We start from the raw sequence: 18,202 nt of genomic DNA, 5'->3' as shown, positions 1-18,202 counted from the left end.
TTTTCAAAATAAAAGTCAATTTCCTTTAATAGGCTCTACTCATACAATTAACACTAGGCCAAAAAAAATATATCAAGTTCCTCTAGCCCGAGGGCGGATTGCTCTTAAAGGTCCTAATGTTGCAGGTCCTCGTTTGTTCAATATTTTACCAACTGAAATAAATGAAAGCAAAACATTAGAGATGTTCAAAACAAAGATTAAAAATTTTTTAGTTCTGAATGCGTATTACAGTGTTGATGATTATTTAACGTAAGTGTATGTGTGGTGTGTGCATGCGTTTTCGTGTGTGCTTCTAGTTTTAGTGTAGTAGTTTATAATTTTAGCTTTACTGACTATTCCTAATACAATTACTTATGAAATTGTCGAACAGGAAAATGAAGGATTTGATTTGATTTGAAACTGTTAGAATAGATTATATAGCAAAGTTGTAACTCCGAAAAAAAATTTGAAAGACCCCTCGAAGTCCATATTCCGAGGCTAATTAAGTAGAAAAAACTGTACATAAAAATGGGATTCTTCTAGAAAATGACTATATTCCAAATATGCTCACAATTCATGACACATTTTGATCGTCACGACGGATATTGGCTTACATCCGACAGACATTTACGTAATTTTAGATGACTTGCAAAGTGGAAATAATTCGGTTGTTCAATTAAGAAATTGAAAACTTCTCCAATATTCACATCGACTGACCAAGGCACTTCCTAGACATGATTCGGCAAATATTAATCTAAAAGCATTACGTGAGTCATCAAAAAGTCCAGTTTACGTGTGTTTTACGAGGTTGTCAATAGACTACAAATCTCGTAAAGTATCGCTATCGAAATCTCAGGCTATTGAACCGACGCGATGTTTTGAGGAATACTGTTACGTCTGTTTACAAATCGATTTTTAAGTTATTCCGAGTACCATTGACATAGTTATTCAATTGAAATGCCGACTGGTTTTTGTGTTATCTTTATCGAAGTTATGTACCATACGCGTTGTGGAAAAACTTTTCTGTCGGATGTATTTGAAATTAAGTAGTCCATAACATTGTACTTTACGATAATGGCATGTCTACAATTCACCATGAGTTCCATGCAAAATTATTTCTGTGAATTGGAAAACATAAAATGTTCCGAGCTTGTTGATGAAAACTACAAACTTGGAATTAGAAGAACAGTACGTTCATTTCATTTAAAAAAAATAGCTACCCTCGACAAAATAATGAGATCCTTGAAAGAAGAATAAAGTATTAATTGAATACATTTTTTGACTAGGTTATGCATATTAAAACAGGTCAAGTGAAATATACACAACATCTTATGAACAAACAAGGCAAACATTGAAACTGAATATCGTATTGCGTGAAAATGTGAGATGCATGTTCATGATAAACCCCTGTATTTTTGCCACTCTCGCTACCTATATGGGCGACAATTAGTCGTTGCCCTTTACCCGTTGGTCCGCGTAAACCTGTTGATAAACCGTTCACAAATGCTTGACGATAACTGGTTACAGAAGTATCTTGCCAGATCTTAGATACAGTGTGACCAGCATTCACCCACGTTTCGTCCAGATAATAAATCTTTTTGTGAGCAGAACGCATTTCTCTACTAGAGCGAAGATATCTCCGTCGCCATGAGACTATATCTTCTCTTTCTATTAAGACAGATTTACGACATCGTTTGGCATAAATAAATTTTAAATCTTTTATTATTTTCCTCAACTTCTCTTTGCTCATTTTTGCAATGAGATCATTAATTACCTTTGTCCTAATGGATTCGAGGGTCGGCACTTTATTCTCAAAAAAGAAAGAATGAATGGTATAGCGTAAAAAAATTTTATGGTACTCGTCCAATTCAATTTTTTTTCTACCACGACAATGTACTTTTGGAGCTTACACAATCCCAGTCACCTTTTTTTCAAGTACAATGTGTTCAATTGTCGACACGGATATTCCCGTTAAAAATGAACACTGGGCTACAGCTTCCATTGTACGGAGTGTATTTTTTAAATTTCCATACACTCTACAGACAATCTGTTTTTCTTCTAACGATATAAACTTCCGCTTTCTTTGTACATTACTTGGACCTGCTACGGCATCATCTTAATACTATACAAATAATAAAATTCAATCATATTATTCAGCTATTTGTCAGTTGTTTACTTACCTCAAAAACTATTTTAAAGTTCATGTATTTTGAAAAACACTTTAATGTAAGATTTTCACCAGAACAGATTAACAAATCTGCAACACGTGTTTCGCTGCACAGTAGCTTTTTCAAGCGTGTTCACTAACAAACTGAATTCTACATACATTGTGATTTATATATACTTTTTGAAATATTACCATCTACCTAGAAACTAATAATATTCTAGAAACTAATTAATGACAGTTATACTTGAGTTTAACGAACATTTATACCTGAGTTTAATGACTAGGTCAACTAATTATCTCACATTAAAGTGTGAATGTGATGAAAATCTATGATAATGTATTTTGAAAAACAAGTATCGGCCAACTCTATCCTGTATTTTAAAGTTAATAAATGTAACAGTCTATTTAATAAATATAATAAAATATATGTAATAAATACAAAACAAAGTCGCCGTCACAAGAAACAGAACAAACTACGCCTATGCAGATAAGGACGCTTGATAATGAAAAAACCGAATGACTAGTTATGGCATTTTAAGGACGCAAGTATAATAGACCTGCGAAGTGTTGATCAGTTTACCGATGTTTCAAAGTATTTAACGAACTGCTCCACCTATTCGCTCGTACATCCTATCGATATTCAGAAGCTATCTTGTTACGGGGGGCAAATTTTATGGAATCACCTTACTTTTCAATTATTTACAAAGGCGATGCATAGACAATAAAAATGACCCCGGTAAGAATTTAGTTCTAACATTTAAAACTGTTGCCTTTAGCTCTCAGTTCAATTTGTTTGAGTTACCTTCAATTGAAAATTGTTATACTATAATGTACACATTTCTGCACATGTGCCACAACTACATAATAATAATAATGGTCTTTATTGTATTAGGTTAGGTTAAGTTAGACTTTCAATAAGTCTGAAATCAAAATAAATCTATTTACAAAAAAAATGTTATAAAAATGTCAAGATTGCTAAATAACCATTGGTATAAATACTTGGTTACGAACTACTCGCCAGATTGGAGCCTTAATGAAAATATGCCTAATTTAAAGCATCCACGTTTTTTTACAACAAAATTATTTTTTTGTAAATAGACTTTCTCTTATTTTAGACTTATTGAAAGTCATTAATTACATATCAAGCCATATGACTTATTATCAATGTTGGACACAATCTTACGTTAGTTTTTATTTTTCAGTTTGTGTTGCTATTAAAGCATGTTTTTTATAGTTTTTCAAACTTTTTTCATTTTATTTGAATTTCGAATGGGGTAGATATAACTCAAATCTTCGAAACACCCTGGCCGAGCATTATTAAGATTGAAATTCAAGCTCATGAAATCTTATGTTTGCAACCCTTTTGCGATGAAAGACTGAGGACCTGGTAAAGTAATATAAACCGGCCTATACCAGCTTTGGCAAATCATAACGAAACCCCAAAATTTTGTTTCAGTACTCTGGTAACGTTTTGCATTCATAATGAGCATGTATTACTCTTTACTATCGGAAAAAACAGATTGAAGGGAATACTAGGTACTAAGCAAAGTATATGTTTCGATTTAAAGTAGATACTTCTATGGCGAAGCACCTTCGATATATATTATACTTACAGCTTGTCAAATGTAGGAAGAGCTTTCTGAATTCCGTTATGGTCCCGCCCACCAGATCTGCGTTCGTTAGAAGACAGTGAGAGAGAGAGAGAGAGAGAAAGATTTCTCAAGTCCCTTCCTAGATTTGACAAACTGTAGTAGTGAATACTTTTGAAGCATTAGTCCTATATTTCATTCTATGTTCGACGATTTGTTTCAGGTCGTACTGAGCTGCACCATCAAAAAGGATTTCGAATACAACAAAGTGATGCCAACTTTTCACCACTGGAAAACCGGAGACAAGAAATTCGGATTGACGTTTCAAGCTGCCGCGGACGCCAGGGCGTTTGACAAGGGCGTCAGGACGGCGGTCGAAGACTTGCTTGACGGTAAGAGGACTTCTTGAGCTACCTCGTATATGTTTGGAGGAATGAACAGTGTCAATTATTGTTTCGAAGGACTCCAATATCAGTTTGGGTTTCAGGCCGAAAAAGATATAAATGATCCGTTCAAATAACTCTATTGTGAGATTTTCACCGCAGCATGTATTTTACCATACAATAGCTTCCTCAACACGTGTTGCCCTTTACAATATCCTCCTCGAGCGTTATGAACACACCTCAATAGCTTCCTCGGTCGTATTCATAGTATGAACACCCCTCAATAGCTTCCTAGGTCGTGTTCATAGAGTATTAACACGCCTCAATAGCTTCCTCGGTCGTGTTCATTCAGTATGAACACGCCTGAATAGTGTCTTCGGCTGTGTTCATACAGTATGAACACGCCTGGATAGCTTCATCGGTCGTGTTTATTCAGTATGAACACGCCTGAATAGTTTCTTCGGGCGTTTTCATACAGTATGAACACGCCTCAATAACTTCCTCGGTCGTGTTCATTCAGTATGAACACGACTTAACATCTTCCTCGGTCGTGTTCATTCTTTATGAATATGACTCAATATCTTCCTCGGTCGTGTTCATTCAGTATGAACACGCCTCAATAGTTTTATTGGGCGTTTTCATACAGTATGAACACACCTGAATAGCTTCCTCGGTCGTGTTTATTCAGTATGAACACGCCTGAATAGTTTCTTCGGTCGTTTTCATACAGTATTGACACGCCTCAATAACTTCCTCGGTCCTGTTCATACAGTATGAACACGCCTCAATAACTTCCTCGGTCGTGTTCATACAGTATGAACACGCCTCAATAACTTCCTCGGTTGTGTTCATTCAGTATGAACACGACTTAACATCTTCCTCGGTCGTGTTCATTCTGTATGAATATGACTCAATATCTTCCTAGGTCGTGTTCATTCAGTATGAACACGCCTCAATAGTTTTCTTGAGCGTTTTCATACAGTATGAACACGCCTTAATAGCTTCCTCGGTCGTGCTCATACAGTATGAATTCCATCTTACCTGAAGCTATCAAATTCAGTCAGGTATCCATCAAATCTACATAGAAAGTATAGAACTGTATCTAGATAATTACTTTTTTTTCGGGTCCTGACCCAATTTTTTTACCAGCTTTTTTTTTTCTCGAAAAACAGATTGCTTTTTTTGTGCTCAAACATTCTTGTATCTTGCCCGCAATGCTGGCGACCTCCCAAATGTGTCCGAACTTAGAAGCGACGGTTTTTAATCAGTAATTGGTTTTATGAAATGAAAATAATGCTAAACAATAATGCGACATTATTATTAAAGCTTTTGTGGAAAAAATAAAATTTGACGTAACACATAATTGCGTGGGGAGTTTCAATACTTCTCGAACCAACTTGCATAGCATCCGGAGGAACTAGGCTTCTCCTTCGATTCTGGGAAAACCGCATCACAAAATATGGAGATTACCCACAATATGGGAATGAAATTTAATTTTATCGAATGAAAAATTCTTGCCACAAGTTGAAGGAACTCAACTTCCTTCCTCTGCGTACCGCAAAACTAGATAAATTAACGAATGCATTACAAAGGTCCACAAACACAAAACTGTAGACATGGTGAGATTAATATAGATCAAAACTCTTCATCAGTACTCTGTTAGAGTTCGGTTTGTCCAAAGAAACGAAGCATACTTTGAAAATAACACGTTGAGTAAGAGATTTTGATTTATTTATTTCATTATCGCTCGTAAATATCATTTTTGGCTTTATTTTTCGGCAGTTTTGGGTTGGATCTCGAATATTCATTGAATTTTTGAATTATCTAAATTTTTATCTATTTGTATCCGTGAAATACCCCTGGAACTAAGTCCTCCAACTTAGTGTTTAAGTAATATTTCTTATCTGCTCTATTTGTGTTTTTTTCAATGCTTTCCTTCCTACTACGGGATTTCTACATGGTGAGTTCCCATTTTTTTTATATTGGTTATAACATGATTGAAAAACAACAAACTTCTGTTCATACTTTCCAAGACAGTTCTTCAAAATTATACGAAATCGCGAAGTCAGTTTAGAATATACTTTCTCGCTCGTTCTGGTAAATTTCTATATTTAGAATGTTCTTCAACAAACGTTAATTTTGAGTTAATTGGTAATTATTATGTTAGCTCTATTAGCCTTTTAAAACTGTTGTACTCATTGACCTCTAAACGTTCTGGTGTTTTGTTTATTTTACTTGGATCGTTCTACTGTATTAAGAATTCCACAAATATCGATTGACGAAATGCTGCTGAGAATACGTTTTTTGTTTTGATCTATGAATTGCTGTAATTTTGAAAACGTTCCTACATATCAGAATCTTCTAAATACCTACCGGAAGATAACTTCTACTGATAACACGATGAATATTGAATTATACCTCACAAAGGACAGTCTCGCAGATGTTTTTCATTCAGCAGCAGCGTGGTCCTGTTGCTAGATGACCATGAATAACAGAGGGCAGTTTTTTTGTCCAGCAGTAGCTTGGTCCTGCTTGGACCTGTCGCTGAATGAACGAGAAGCACATAGGACAGACTTGCAGAAGTTTTTTGTCCAGCAGCACCTTGGTCCTACTGTTGGATGAACGAGAAGCACATAAGACTGTCTTTTAGATGTTTTCCGTTCAGCAGCACCTTGTTTCTACTGTTGGATAAACGAGAAGCACATAGGACTGTCTTTCAGATGTTTTTCGTCCAGCAGCAGCTTGGATCTGCTGCTGGATGACCATGAATCACAGAAGACAGTTTTTTTGTCCGGCAGTAGCTTGGTATTGCTTCTAGATGAACGAGGAGCACAGGGGACAGTCTTGCAGATGTTTTTCGTTCAGCAGCAGCTTGGTCACACTGTTGGATGAACGAGAAGCACATAGGACAGTCTTTCAAATGTTTTTCGTCTAGCAGCAGCTTTGTCCTGCTGCTGGATGAAAGAGAAGCCCATAGGACAGTCTGGCAGATGTTTTTCATCCAACAGCAGCTTGGATCTGCTGCTGGATGACCATGAATCACAGAATACAGTTTTTTGTCCAGCAGTAGCTTGGTATTGCTTCTAGATGAACGAGGAGCATAGGGGGCAGTCTTGCAGATGCTTTTCGTTTAGCAGCACCTTGGTCCTACTGTTGGATGAACGAGAAGCACATAAGACTGTCTTTCAGATGTTTTTCGTCCAGCAGCAGCTTGGATCTGCTGCTGGATAAACGAGAAGCACATAGGACTGTCTGGCAGATGTTTTTCATCCAGCAGCAGCTTGGACCTGCTGCTGGATGAACGAGAAGCACATAGGACAGTCTGGCAGATGTTTTTCATCCAGCAGCAGCTTGGTAATGCTGCTAGATGACCATGAATCACAGAGGATAGTTTTTTTTGTCCAGCAGCTTAGTCTTGCTTCTAGATGAACGAGGAGCATAGGGGGCAGTCTTGCAGATGCTTTTCGTTTAGCAGCACCTTGGTCCTACTGTTGGATGAACGAGAAGCACATAGGACTGTCTTTCAGATGTTTTTCGTTCAGCAGCAGCTTGGACCTACTGTTGAATGAACGAGAAGCACAAAGGATTGTCTTGCAGATGTTTGTCGTTCAGCAGCACCTTGGTCCTATTGTTGGATGAACGAGAAGCACGTAGGACTGTCTTTCAGATGTTTTTCGTTCAGCAGCAGCTTGGACCTACTGTTGGATGAACGAGAAGCACAAAGGATTGTCTTGCAGATGTTTGTCGTTCAGCAGCAGCTTGGACCTACTGCTGGATGAAGAAGAAACATCTGTAAGACTATCCCCTGTTATCTTGCATGAGTGTCTGTCTAATTATAAATCCAAGTCCAGCATGGTATTACCCTGGAAAGTATTTGCCGTCTGACAACCATTTACCAGATTCCACTGTCTATGAACCTAGGGACAAGTTGTTATTTCAATATGTATGTTTCTCTACTCGGTACAGTCATCAGACTCATTTTAAATACTGTGTTGCAATTTTTTTCTATTCCTACTTGAAAATTTAGAGAAAGCTGCAGCTGTTCATCCATTTTGATTTGTCTTATTCTGTACATTTAAATGATCAACTTTGAGCTCTTTAAGCACCATAAACTTCAGCTGGTACATCTGTATATCCAAATTTCTTTTAATTTTAGGTTTGGCGGATACTTCCCCCTCAACTCCTCTGCCGAAATGCATAAAAGAAGTGGGAGATGACGACGTTTTTATGGTGAGTAGGTCTTTATTAAGCGGTGTTTTCGTTGATATTGTTTTTTTTTAAAGAGAGCCCACATTTCAAGTCGCCTTTATATAACAGAAACATATCTTTAAAAGTTTTGATTTTCAATTCAAAATTGAAGCAGAAATCAAATTCGAGATAATTGAACCTTTCAATATTTTTGATTCCATAAACGTTTCATGATGGCATTCATTATAATTCAAAAGTAAGGAATTCAGTCGTATCTCTCTGAAAGACGTTATTTCCACAATAATTAACGATGAAACGTAGTTATAAAATAATTATGAGAGATGTTTTTTGAATGAAGAAAGTACTGCTTGAAAGAATATAATATTTATATAAAAAACTGTAAGGATTGTGACAAAAATCTATGGGTTAGTATAGTAAGTAATGTGTGACTTCGTCCTTTTAAAACATGTTCGATAGAAACCGTTATGAAGAATAAATATTATATTCCTTATTGTTTCTGCAAGGTTCTCCAAAATAAATAAGAGTATGGATGGGAAAAACGGGTCTCAATAGGTACATGTGTACCGGATTCCCTGGTATTTTTTAATTTCCAACCATAATTTTTCAGACCCTCGATCTTCCGCAAGATCCCAAAGACTCTAGAAGTTCCAGCGATTCCAGTAACAAGGGGTCGGAACATTTCCATAGGTTAACCTACATTGGACGTGAGAAACCTCCCGAACCTACGTATGATCCCAACAAAGGCACGAAAGGTAAGAAATTTATTGCTATAAATCTATTGTTAAAAAAGAATACATTTATATATGTGTACAAGTGCGAGTTTTGCCCAATGGTTAATCTTGAGTATGGTTAATGTAGATTATCACATTTTCTTGTATCATTCTTGTGTTAGAATTAACTTATTTCTCTGACACCAGGATGAAAATTGATTTACAACCATTTCCAGTTTAACTGCAAGCTGTTCTGCATTCTGATCGGATATTGTTATCGTTGTGTCGTCGGCAAACATGGTAACATGAACGTTTTCTAAATATTGTGGAAGATCATTTACATAGAGCAGAAACAGCAGTGGCCCAAGAACTGAACCCTGTGGTACCCCAAGTTTCACAGCCTGACTGTGTAAAATTGAATTATTGCATCTCACTATCATGGTTCTATCTGTCATATATGATTGTATCCACTTTATTATACTGGCTGGAAGTCCTAGAGGCGCCAATTTATCTATTAAAGTTTCAATACACACTGTATCAAAGGCTTTTGACAAGTCGAAAAATAATGATAAGACATATTTGTTGTTGTCAATCTCTTTATATATATAATTAAGCAAGTGACACGAGGCTGTTTCAATCGACCTGTTTTGCCTGAAACCATGCTGAGAAGTACTTACTAATTTGTTCTTTTCTAAGTGATAAATCACTCTTGTAACACTATTTTTTCAAACAATTTCGATAAAGAACTGAGAAGAGAAATTTGCCTGTAGTTGTCAACTACTTTTAGGTCACCTTTTTTGTGCAGAGGAATTACCAATGCTTTTTTAAATTCATCTGGAAAGAACCCTACTCTACTATTAAAGATTTTCAAGAGCGAACTGTTAAAATATATTCATGATTTAAATTGAAAAATTTCTTGTTGTTCAGTTAAAATTATGTACGTAATATAAAGTTGTATTGTGTATATAAATTTTGTTGATCATATTATAAAAATAAAATAAATAAAAATAAAATAAAATATTTATTAATCCTTTCAACTATTGTTAACAATAGATAGGATGAGTCAAAAACAGTGTCATTAAGTTTTAATTGACAAACAGGACGAAACAAGCACAATGATGACTAACATAGACTATGTAAAATACACTTCGATATCATCTCAAAATTGAAAAGTATAATTCAAATTCCTCAACAGTATAGAAACATTCTCTGATAAGGAGTTCCCTAAGTCTTTTGATATTTTAAGTTAGCTAACCTGCATATTAGGGAATCCTAATTCAATAAAAAAAATTGAATAACAAGATGTATTAGGTTTAACTCCTACTATGTTTCTAATGTAGAGCGGATTTAGAACATCCGCCCCACTATCTGTAGAGTAGGGAGGGTGAGCACTTAGGCCACATGTGACCCATTGTACATCCTCCCGAGCCTGTCCTTTAAAGGAAGGTAGACAGGTCACTAGGAGACATCTCCTTTATATCGGCACACTCTCTCTCCAGAGGGGTCAGACCCTTCGCCCCCCTATCACTGGTGTTTGAAAAGTTTCAGAAATGGTGGGAAAAGTGGGAAATGGTTAGAACAGTGTAAATTTTTTCTGTTTCACTTTCTGAATAATCCTCACATGAATTATTCACATATTTCTAAAGAATTCTTGCTTTCATCTTACAATAACACTTTCTATGGCTATGCGATAACAAAATCCTCTTTTTATTCCAGACGTATCGGTGACCGGTTGCGGTGGCGAGAACTATCCCTACGTCCAACTGACGGCCGTTCACGAGTACATCTACCCCGCGGAGGACCCCCAGAAGCCGCCCCTGATGCGTCGTGATTCCTCCTCCAGTCTGAAGAAGTGCGCCATAGAGATGCGTTCAACCTCTCACCCGCAGCAGCTGCAACCGCCGCTGCCGCTGAAAGCGAAGCCGAAGGGCAAGACTCGGTGCCGGCACTGCCACGAACTCTTCAGCGACGACGAGAACCCGCGCGGCGCGTGTCGGTACGCCCCCGACGCCGTCAAGTCGGCCATCGACCGCGTGACGTGCATCGGCTGTGCGCAGTGCATCGACTACCACTGCGCATCTGACGAGGAAGGCGATTTCGCGCAGCACCCGTGCGACTGCGCCAATGACGACAACTGCGCGAAGCGGTGGTGCTGTCTGACGTTCCTTTCGGTGTTTGTGCCGTGCCTGTGGCTCTACCCGCCGCTCAAGGGCTGCCACTGGTGCGGCGTCAAGTGCGGCATGTGCGGCGGCAGACACGCTATGTGATCCATCGATCCCATTTTGCGATATTAGGCGTGAGGTTCTCGCCGCGTTCGATCGTGGTGCGATGCGACGGATTGAGAGCTGGACCCGGTTCGTTGACGGTCGTTGTCAAGAGGGTGGCGGGTCGCGGAGGGGAATAGGTGCGCCAACGCGCTCTCTAAATACTTGGAATAACCTTTCGATGTTATTGTCGAACGACCTATCTAATAGCATGTAACAACTTTCTATACAACCCCTGTAATAGCAGCGAACAACTTCTTGCCCTCCCCCTGTAATATCAAAGAAGAACTTTTTACACCCCCTCCGTAGTATTTCTGGACAACTTTTTGCATTTTTCTCGTAATGACACTAGTTATCTTTTTGCACTTCTCCAATAAAAACATCATATAAATGTTTGCACCCTCCCTGTGATAGTATTGGTCAACTTATTGCACCACAGTTAACAGCAGAGTTAACAACAGATAACTTGTTGCAGTCTTCACATGATAGTTTTGCACAATTTTTTGCACCTTTCCCTACCAGCACCAGACAAATTTTTGCTCTCTCGTAATAATAGCTTCAGTCAAATTTGTGTACCCCAACCATAATAGCACTGGACAATTATTTGCTCTTTACCCCTAAAAGCAGTGGACTTTTTGCACTACCCTCGTAATAGTACTGTACAATTTCCTAATAGAAATAGCCAACTTTTTGCAACCACCCTTTAATAATATCAGAGTAGGCTTTACAGAGTGAACATTCTTTAATGAAAAACCTTGCCTTTTTGAACCTACTCTTTACAGTCGAAGGGAGCTGTGAAAGCACTAGTAAAAAGGCAAATTTTTGAGCTCTCCCTATACATCCATATAAAGTGGAACATCACCTTTTTGATTAAACTTTCAACTTTGAAGTACATTGAGATAAATCAAGATCATTATTTAAATGTCATAGCGTTATTACATTCAAAGATTAGCAACCGTCTTATAGACCGAATAAATATTTCTCCCAAGAAAATAAGGCGACAAAATTATCTTCTGATGCATGTATCAGACGTCTTCAGTAAAAGCAATGAATAACATTTTATATGCCCCAGCAATAGCATCGGATAACTTTTGCATTCCCCCCGTAATAACTCTGGACATCTTTTCGAACTACCCGCGTAACAGTAGTGCGAAACTTTTCGAATTATGGCGTTACCTTTCATTTTAATGAACCTACTACCATGCTCATACTATTAGAAAATACCAAATAAGATACAGGCAGTAATTATCTGTATTAGAAATATGATGAAGGGAAACCTTAAAGCTATCAGGGCTTCCAATAAACACTTAGTGTTACTCCTGTAACATTCATTTTTCAAATGTTTTCATACGACTTCAGCTCTCTTAAAATATTCCTTTATTTCCACTGTGATATATTATTTCTCTCCCTACTTTTGTAGCAAAAACAATCGTATCACATACCCTTGCTGTTTGTATATACGACAGTTAGCTCTCTCCAAGCCTTTTTGAGCTCGATATTGAGCTGACAATTTATCATTCTCCCCTCGTAATGAATAGACGATGTTGTTACCACCTGTAGCAGAATTTTCAATAACTGGCGCTTTTGTTGCTCCATACCAAGCTTTAGATTTTTATTGCTGGGGCAATGAACATGAGTTTTCATTTTCAGGTTCAACGCTTCTTCTACAGGGGTTGTTTGAAAAGTTTGCTGCTGTTTCGTGAAATTAAACGCACCTACTCCCTCGGCACCCTGTATATATTGTTGCCGATAGATGAGAGTACAAAATATACCTAATAATGATAGTTTAGAGATTATTCACCGAGTTTATGCAGGCGTTGATCTGAATCGAGTACCTGTTGATTTTATTGTGTTCGTGTTTTTCTTTTTAATTTTTCTCTTCGACGAATCCGGTCCAGCCTGGTTAATATCTCGAAAGCGTCTGTGATTTGATACTAAAAGCCTTCTCATAGTATTAGTATTTTCTATGGTTTCCACGTTTCTCGAAAACTTTACGCGTAATATCGTGAAATACTGACAGCTAGTGCTCAACGTGTTGAAGGTTGTGAACACTATGAAAATTCAAGTGTAAACACTTATTCGTATAATAAATGAAAAGACTGTTTGTTGATTTTTGAAAAATGAAATGGCTGAAATTTTAATCCTGTTTATTTATTTTGTAATGGTTGTGAAGAGTTGTTTGTTAAAACCGACACGCAAAAAATGGTCAAAGAATGAGCCTAAAGCAATACTTCAAGATGTTGATTGATTCTTGAAACTATTCATCATTCACACTTTAGAAACCATAAATTTTGGATCACCGACACCCTGAATATATTATAACAGTGAAGTTTTTATGTCAATTCACTATAATAACAGTGAAAAATCATATTAAAGGCGGGTCTAAACAACAAGCAGAGAATTTCTGTAGTAGACATTCATACAATAAAACAAAAGACACACAAGATAATTGGTCATAGATAATTCAGGATTTGTCGTGCCAATTATTGATAATTCATACTTTGAATGGTCAACTCATTACAGTCAAATAGTTGATGTCTCTTCAAGTTACATGGTATAAATGATTACCATTACCATATTACCATTTTTCAAACCAATCGATTATTGGTAATTACCAATTACAACTTTTAGGAATAATGGAATGGTCATCATAAAAAAACAATTTGCAAGTATTGATATTACTTCAAAACTGGAAGTATTTATATTGGATACTTTATTTTTTTGGAAACTATCTTGTAATTCCAGAAATTATAGATAAGGAAAGCTTTCACTTGACAAATAATCAGTTTCGTTAATATCCTGAACTATTGAATCATAATAGAAGCAGACAAGTTTAATAAAAAATATTTCTTGGTAAAGTGCAGTTCATTATGAATGATTTTGATATAATTTTTGGCACAGATAAGAAAATCTGTCAGCGACGACTATATAATCAGGTAAATGATAGGTAAATAACGATTTGAAGTGTCAAATTATTGTTAATAGATATTCAAAGTTGTGGGTCATTACCTGTAAAAAGGTACCTTTCAACCCATGGAATTTCATAAAGTAGATGCCCTGAATGGATAACATTTGGTAACTCATTTTAGAAAGTGCATCATATATAACCAATTTTAAAGTTTCAAAATGGTTATCATCCTCAAGCTGAAAATTGAAAATGTTCAAACTTCAGGTAATTACCTTTTAAAACAGGCAATTACATGTTTTAAAAATATGAATCATGGTTAATTACAACAGGTAATTGCCGGGTTTAAAATGTGATTTATTTATAGGTAATTACATATAAAAGGGGTAATTATCTGTTTTGAAACAGGCCAATACATAAAATAGGTAATTGCCTGCTTTTTAAAACCGGGTTTTAAATGTTATTACCCTAAACAGATCATCGCCCAAAACAGGTAATTACCTGTTTTAAAACGGGTAATTTAAATGCTATTTATAGGTAATTGGTAATTGCTGATAGTAATGTAACGTTTTTGAAAATTTTATTGTATTTACATCAACGTTAGGTTAAACAATAAAAAATGTTTCTTCCTCTCTCTTTGGAATCTCAGTAACAGGTAATGGGCAGTTTATTTCAAAGTATGAAGCAGAATATATATCTAAAATGACACTATATTATGGCTGACAGCCAGTTCTAATATTTATTAATGACTAGTAAAATAGTCAACAAGACAATTGACATTGCGGCTTCTTTTTATCTGTTATTTACCAATAATAGAGATATGAAACATTTCAAACAGAAAAAGTATGACTAATGCATTTAATTGATGTATCAGTTGAAGATTTTTTGGAAACTTTTGTGTTCCATTTTAGCTTGAAAGTTAATGATTTGGAGTGTTGGTTACATTCAATTGGAATTTCAGTGTGTCAATTATGCGCCATTACGACCAGTCGAGTTTGTGTCGATTATTGATAAACGGCTCTTTACGAATCTGTAAGGTGCTTTTGCAGTTGGACCTGGAGAAATTTAACCATGTTGATGTGTTCCATTCGATTTACCGCTTTATATATAATTTATGTACTGTTAATGATGTGGAAGAATGAAACTCCAATCTGTTATTCAACTGAAAACTATTTCGAGCTGCCAACTGTATATACCCTGGTATATAGTATTGACAATACGGCTAGTTGAAAAAGGAAAAACGGTGAGGAACCTGAAGAATCATTTCGGGGATATCAATAGGGGAAATCAGTGTTTTATATTTGAATAGTTGTATATATGAAAAAAGATGACTCTCGTGTCGTGGTTCGGGATCCGTTCTCGAATGGCACTCCTTCAATTCTGAGAACCGATTTCCGTAGCGCGAGAAATTCCTTCTGTGTTGGCAGGCAACTGACCTCTGTAAATGCTCTGTGAGATTCAAGTAAAATGTAATACATATAAACGATATCGATAACTGTTGAATGTGTCCAAAGCCGTAGGATAATGCCCAGAAAATATCAGCATAATTTTGCCGACCGAACGCCTTCATTTGTCTCCGTTGTGTACAATTTCGGTTGATGTAAAAACGCCCGTAAAACTGGCATTTCCCAAGCTAGGGCTCGGCTTGGAGAGTGCCACACTTTTGCCAGGCTATCGGCCAAGCAAGTTCCTCCTCGGAGAGACTTGCTTCGCCGATTCCAATATTCATTTAGGTTATTTTCGTTATTTTTTATATCGCGTTGGAAATTATGTTGGAAAAATGTACAGGATCGTGGAAATTGGAATCGATCCAGCTCGATACGAATTTTCCACGGTCGTTTTCTTATTATTGCACGAGTAGAACTTAATAGTTTTTATTGTGTGTATATATATGTCAATAATAAAAGTATGATGGCTTAAAATAAATTGTGTGAATGATATTTTAAATATAAATAAGGAGTAATAAAACAATATGTTACTTTTTTGCGTTTTCTTTTAGAAATACTAAAAAACTACACAACTGGCTTTGACTGTAGTCTATTTCAATAGAAAATAAACATATATAGGCTGTTCACGTCAAGAAGAGAATGAAGTCATTTTTGGTAATTTTGTGTATCCAACATAACAACGTTGAAATTCTCAACAGCAATGAAACTAGTAACATTTCATTTTGTAAGTTGCTCAACTGATAGTAAAATTTCAGACGTTGCCGAATCGAAAAAAACTCGAAAACTGTCAGTCTTTTCTTTTCAGAACTAATAATTTCTTTTGATAAGACCTGTGTATATTGAATATGTCTAAAGCATTTTCGAAATAGTCTCAACAAATACTAAAAGTAAGTTAATAGTAAGTAAGGATAATAGCAATAAGACATATCAACAGTACAAAAAAAATGAAAGTTTGAAATAGTGCACATGTTGGCAACGCCGAAACTTGTCATCTTGTGTTGTGACGCCATTCTCTTCTTAACGTGAACAACCATGTAATTTTTATTAAAACAACAATAAAAATAAAAACAACAATAAAAATTTATTGGCGCTCTGGGCCGACTTCATTGATTCCAGTGGCGTATTTGCTTTTTCAGCTGCAGGAAAATCTAGAAAAACCTGATTATGGTAAACTAGATAAAACCAGAAAACACGAGTCCTTAAGAATTTGCTTTTTTCTGAATCATGTATTTTTTTTAAGTTGAACATTATTAAAATTCTTCATTAGATCACTCGTCTTATCACTTACCGATATTTGTATTGAAATTTTTATATAGATTCTCTTTTGATAATAGTAAATGAGTTTCAGTTACATAGAATAGAAACTTCACAGTGTTGACAATATGTCTGTCTGTTATGATAAACAGTGGTGTAGTGAGACATGGATTCGAAGGTTATAGGAGAATAATTAATTGCAAATTGGACCGTTACACTGATATTGGAATAACCGCAAAAGTGACAGATACATATATAATAGTACTCCGTTTTATATTTTTTACAATTTTTCTGTTTGTAGTTTTGTCAAAAACGAGTAAATACGATGGTTGTGACGTCACAAAGATTCGATTTAAAAGTTCTACAGTTTGGGCTTGTAATATGTGATGGGTAGGGTGAAAATAATACTTCATCATTTACACACCACCAACATTCAATGCTAACACCTGTTTTGAAACACTGTCTGGGCAAATTATGTTTATACCTCGCCAACCAAGTTAGCATCGTCAGGAATTGACAGTTTTCAATGGTCAGAGGTTCCAATTTTACTTAATACGAATCAGTTTTGTTTCAGGTATTTCTAGCATTGAATAAAAAAATCGTCGTCATCATGATTTGAAGACTTCTTCATAATTTTTTCTCGAACTCAAAAGCTCATGCTCATTTCAATGGGGAATGTTCCTCAATTTGTGTTATTACAGCAAATGCAAGTTTGAACAAAATAAAGTTGGGTTTGATTCATGAGTTTTTCAAATTCATTTCGAAAAGTATTCAAATTGATGTTTCAAATGTTGGGTTTTAATTTTTAAAGGCAAAAGCGCCTAGAATGCTACATCGGAGTTCAGGTTACCTAGATATTCTACTTTAAAAAAGGAAAATTATCTTTATAAATCAACAATTGAGGCAAAATATAAATTATAGTTCAATATCACCTCCGCAAGCCACATAAACAACAGTTGTTTTGTTATTTATTTATATAGAGGAAGATAGGTTAGGTGCACAAAATGTCATGTCACAGAATTTGGAACATAAGTAAACAGAACAGCACGCCTCTGAAATATGTCATCTTTGTTTGTCTCATACAGGTAACAGATTCATTGTCCTTTATTAGCTATAACCGATGTTGCCAAATGGTGAAATAGAAACGAATCCCTTTAATTGTTGAATGTATTATTTTTCATTCCTCTTTTTTAAGTATTTAAATAATTTTTTAAAGAAAAAGGTTGAAATGATAAGTTTTAAATGCGTTGTTTTATAGCTCTTTTATGAAAACTACTTGATTTTCGTCAGGAGG

General features: G+C 35.9%; 1 protein-coding gene across 1 annotated transcript in view; it reads left to right on the top strand.

Moving 5' to 3' along the window:
* Spred (Sprouty-related protein with EVH-1 domain) overlaps positions 1–13,442 on the top strand; it is a 76,948-nt gene extending 63,506 nt beyond the window's left edge. The window contains exons 3-6 of the mRNA XM_074176785.1: positions 3,959–4,127; positions 8,275–8,348; positions 8,935–9,079; positions 10,754–13,442. Coding sequence (XP_074032886.1) covers positions 3,959–4,127; positions 8,275–8,348; positions 8,935–9,079; positions 10,754–11,304 — 939 coding nt within the window. The 3' untranslated portion in view covers positions 11,305–13,442. The remainder of the gene's footprint in view (positions 1–3,958; positions 4,128–8,274; positions 8,349–8,934; positions 9,080–10,753) is intronic.
* The last annotated feature ends 4,760 nt before the right edge of the window (positions 13,443–18,202 follow it).

The sequence above is a fragment of the Leptinotarsa decemlineata genome, unplaced genomic scaffold (assembly GCF_025532065.1).
Source record: "Leptinotarsa decemlineata unplaced genomic scaffold, Ldec_3_MD MMD2_tig00002082_RagTag_RagTag, whole genome shotgun sequence".
NCBI classification, from domain to species: Eukaryota; Metazoa; Arthropoda; class Insecta; order Coleoptera; family Chrysomelidae; genus Leptinotarsa; species Leptinotarsa decemlineata.
This window is presented reverse-complemented; position numbering and strand designations above follow the sequence as displayed.